Source organism: Halyomorpha halys, unplaced genomic scaffold, assembly GCF_000696795.3.
Source record: "Halyomorpha halys isolate HHAL.00 unplaced genomic scaffold, Hhal_1.1 Scaffold515.1, whole genome shotgun sequence".
In the NCBI taxonomy this organism is placed as follows: Eukaryota; Metazoa; Arthropoda; class Insecta; order Hemiptera; family Pentatomidae; genus Halyomorpha; species Halyomorpha halys.
Window position 1 is genome coordinate 173455 of NW_027109162.1, and position 4831 is coordinate 178285.

The following is a 4831-nucleotide window of genomic DNA, read 5'->3' on the forward strand; positions in this document are numbered from 1 at the left end:
ATATTTTTCTGAATCTGAAGGAGATGATGGGTGTTGCAGTCAAAAAGGAACAAAAAAATAGGTAAATAAATAGTTGTTACTATTTTAATTCCTTTTTGACCACACCACCAACTATCTCCTTCATATTAAATAATAGTAGTTTATTTGTTTCATTATGTATTTTGATACAAGGCACTTTGGCCATCCGTGCTCGCACAGCCCAGTATAATTTACTTGTTTTCACCCAAATAGTCTCTTCTTGAGTGAAGCTATTTCTTATGTCTTATAATAATGGACAAGATTCAAAGTGTGCCAACGTCAATTTCTTCGAGCTGGCAAAGCTTGCAGAGTGGGCTCTCAAAAACACCAATTTTGAACAGATGTTCTGACAGAAAATCGTGTCTAGTCTGCATTCTAAAACAGGCCACACTTAGTCTTCTGGGCAGGTTCCTTGGTATTGAACTATGAGTTTTTTATTCGCCTCAATCGTTTGTTTAGCAGAGCTATATGGAGGGGAAGGTTTGGTTGAAACTCAAGAGAACCTCTTTAAGAAAGAGCATCTGCCTTTTCATTTCCTTCAATTTGGCAGTGTGAAGGACAATTCAGCACTACAAGGGTTTATTAGTAATTAGTAGTATATTAGCAATTGTAATAATTACTAATTGCGAATAAAAATTATCTTTAGATATTAAATAAATTATCAATGAGATTGTAAAATATGAATAAATAAAAAAATTACAACTAATTTTAGTAACTTCTTTTTCTGGTTGTATCTTTGGAATACGTCTAATTCAAAATTGAATTAAAACCTTTTTTGCCTGATGTACCACTGTTAAAGTGAAGCAGCGGTATGTACATGTACGGGAGCTCCTTTTACTTCAGCCTTGCTTTACTGACCTGTACTGGATGTGTTTGCTCTTTTATCTTTTAATTCCAAAGATTGTTAATCCATTAGCTTCTTAATTTTTAACATTTTGTATGTAACTATTTAGATTGGTAAATTTATCTCTCAGTGATGGAAATTCGGTTGTATGTTGCAAAAGGCACAAAATTCCTATGCTTCTACTTTAAAAAATTTTCTGCAAGAAGGAATGTTTATTAAAAGTTCCATTATACAAACATTTTTTTCTTAATATTTATCATTCAGTATTTTAATTTACCATACATACCTGATATTGACAGAAATTTTATTCGTAGTCTTTAAATATTGCTACTTGAAAATGTTTTGATAATTTCTACTACAGTAATTATTTTACTTTTTTAGGCCGCTAATGCCTGCAGATTCTGGCCTACCGGTCGTGGTATCTACCACAACGACAACAAAACCTTCTTGGTTTGGTGCAATGAGGAAGATCACCTTAGGCTCATCTCTATGCAGATGGGTGGTGACCTAGGACAGGTGAGAAAATGTTATTTATGTATACACCCATATAGGTATGCATGTATTTGTTGATTAATGAAAATCAGGAAGATTTATCAATAATTTCATATTTTATCAAAATTAGTCACTTTTTAAGTACAAGTGTTTTAAATTGATCGATTATTATTCTTGACAGGTATACAGACGCTTGGTCACTGCCGTAAATGAAATTGAGAAGAAGGTTCCTTTCTCTCATCACGATAGATTAGGTTTCCTTACCTTCTGCCCAACCAACCTTGGTACTACTGTTAGGGCCTCTGTGCACATCAAAGTTCCTAAGCTCGCTGCCAACAAAGAAAAACTGGAAGAAGTTGCAGCTCGCTTCAACCTCCAAGTAAGTTTGAAATTTCATTCTCTTTTCATTACTCTGTTTTCATATATTTATAAATTATCTTATAAACGATAAAAGTTGAATGTTGTATGGTGTTCCTTTGTATAGAGAGATGCATAAAAGATCAGGAATGACTTTTCCCTACTCTAGGCTTTAACATTGTATCGCCTTCCCTCACTTATCAGCCATTCAACTTTTCATCAGTAGTTTTATTGTTACTGTTAATTCCTGAATCTCTTGTGGAAGATCATTATTTCTGGATGCGTTTTTTTGTATTTTATAAACACCACAATCTAACACTCATCAACACAAAAGTGGCAGTAACACAAAAACATGTTTTCAATAAGTCACACAAGAACAGGTAATCACATTTTTTTAAAAGCCTAACCAATGTGTTCGGAAAGTAATCAATTGATATGTTCTTATTTAAACTATGAACAATAAACATTATTAACATATTTTAACCAAAATAAAACAAAAATATAAAATATATGTAAAGAAACTGTCCCAATGCCTAACTACCAGTGGCACGGTCTAGTATTGCTCCGATGCACTGCTACAGTGTTGAGCAAGGAATAGGAAATTAATAGTCATAACCTATAATAATTATATTATTTTCCAATTTAGACTCTCCGTTCTAGTGACATTTAATATTGTAAGGTATTATGGCATATTCGATAAAAAGAATTCTGTTTTCTATCACAGGGAGAGCCCCATCCGATTTCTTCCTTAAGAAATGGATTAAATTGATAAAAACAATAAAATGTATAAGTATAATACATTTATTGTCATACTTATTTATTCATTTCTAATGGATTATACAAAAAAAAAAAATTAACTACCCCAGAACATCAAAGTGTAAGGAAATAAATACCACTATGTTTCCCTTGCAATGTGTGTTGCACTGAGCGTTAAATTAAAAATAAAGTCTATTTGCACATTCCTTTAAGTTTAAAAACATTAATTATGTATGTTACTATAATTGTGCTGTTTTCAACAGGTTCGTGGTACTAGAGGAGAACATACAGAAGCTGAAGGTGGTGTCTATGACATCTCAAACAAGAGGAGGATGGGCTTGACTGAATTTCAGGCTGTGAAAGAAATGAATGACGGAATCGCTGAAATCATCAAGATCGAAAAGGAACTTTAACTGCCATTTGTTAATGAAGTTCTTTTCGATTGCTATACACAAGGCAAACACATTCGTTAAGATGCAACACCATATTTCATCCCCCTATCCTCCCTTCTCACTTTAAAACTCACGGATAACTTATTCCCTATTTAGTGTTGATAAGTTAATTCGTTTTAAAATAGTTGTATTAAAAAAAAAAAAATTAAATGTTATTTATTAGAAAACCTATCGCCTCTGTATTCATGTTAATTATATTTATTAGTTGCCGCACTAGTCATAGGTAATGTTTAAAAAAAAAGCAGATGGTTTACTGTTAATGTAACTAGTGTCGTCTATGTTGTACATTTTGTGACAACATGGAATGTACAAATAAAAAAATAATTTTAATATAATTAATTATTATCATTACATAAATATATATATAATATATATATAAATGTGCTAAATATACAGCAACATATTTGCAATGATTTTTTTTTTTTGTATTTCTTCCTTGTTGAATCCTGTAATCCTTATATCAAGATTGGTCTTATCAAATAGAATAATATTGAAACTGTAACTTCAAAGACTGATTAAGATGAATTATGAAGTATGGAAAAATACCAAATCGGCATTAAAATAAAATAACTGTTTATTACAAATGTTAAAGAATTTATGAAGCGAATTTACAATAATAAAGAGTTAAAAGCAAATATTAGGGGTATTCATGATGTGTTAAATGTAAAATTTAGCATGTTAAATTTTATAAATTAGGATTGTGAGCAGTTTTATTATAAGTCATGTTAAATGTTAAATGGATTAGAGCTCTTAGTGGATTTTCTAAGTTGCTCAGAAGTTTTATAACCTAACCAAAACTGCTTAAAAGTTTTATTTGATACAATGATCAAAATACATACTTTGAGCTAGTTATCTAACATGACTACAAATAAAATGGTGGTGAGCTCAGCTGATCTGACATCATTATCTATTTAACAGACTCTCAACCATGTGATATGTTATATTGTTTTAACATGATTCAAGGACATATTTCTCTATTTAACATAACTTTTTCCATTTAATACGCTTTTACATTTTAAACTATTTTAAATGTAAAGAACTTAAAATTTTATATAAAAAAAATTACCAACTTTCAAAAAATATGAATTGATACAAAATAATTATAAAATTCATGAAAGGAAAAGCATTACAAATATTTTTGTCATCTGAATGGGTTGAAGCAAGAATGTGATAAGACGCTTGTTTCTCTATAAACTTACATATTTTGTTTATTTGTCTGTCTAAATAATTCCAACTTATTTGAACAAAATTATGGAATATAACCTATATTGCACATAATTGAAGAATTTTTCAAAACTGTTCTAGTACTGAAAAATTTACATTAAACTTTGATGCTTTAATTAGATGCCTCGATGAACTAATCACTTGGTTATTATATTCCAAGAGTAGAATTGGCACTTAACAAATAGAATGATATTGTAAAGTTCACTTGTGCCCTGATTCAGTATAGTTCAATCACACTGAGTTCCCAAAATTGCACCCATATATTTAATAAGGAACCAACTGACATTTTTGTGAAGCTATATTTTATATACTGTATCAATCAATAATTTTCAGGAATGGAATATGGTCTGGGTGCGGTCAAAAAAACTCAAATAGTAACTGGGTATACTATGCATAACAAAACTAACCAAGTTCACAATCTTCTTTTGATGATTCTTGGATCTTCTTTTTTCTATTGTTATGTCCTAACGTCCAAAATGGCTTCCTTGCTGGACAGAAATTGATGAGGACCTCCTCATCCTGGAGACATCCTTTCACCTGCAAACAACGAATACCCATCTCCTCTCCTGTATCTTCGATGTTTACTGATCAATCCAAAAATAATCGATTGTGGTATAATCGCTCCGCTTTACTTGCTATGGTTTGTGATGTGAACAGTCTATTGACAATTGTTATGTTTTTCTATTTC

The 4831-nt window shown here is 30.8% G+C and overlaps 1 protein-coding gene across 2 annotated transcripts in view; it reads left to right on the forward strand.

The window, feature by feature from the left end:
• Argk1 (Arginine kinase 1) overlaps positions 1-3332 on the forward strand; it is an 86477-nt gene extending 83145 nt beyond the window's left edge. For both annotated transcript variants that reach the window (XM_014425441.3, XM_014425440.3), the window contains exons 5-7: positions 1244-1378; positions 1536-1733; positions 2731-3332. In XM_014425441.3, coding sequence (XP_014280927.1) covers positions 1244-1378; positions 1536-1733; positions 2731-2880 — 483 coding nt within the window. In that variant the 3' untranslated portion in view covers positions 2881-3332. The remainder of the gene's footprint in view (positions 1-1243; positions 1379-1535; positions 1734-2730) is intronic.
• The last annotated feature ends 1499 nt before the right edge of the window (positions 3333-4831 follow it).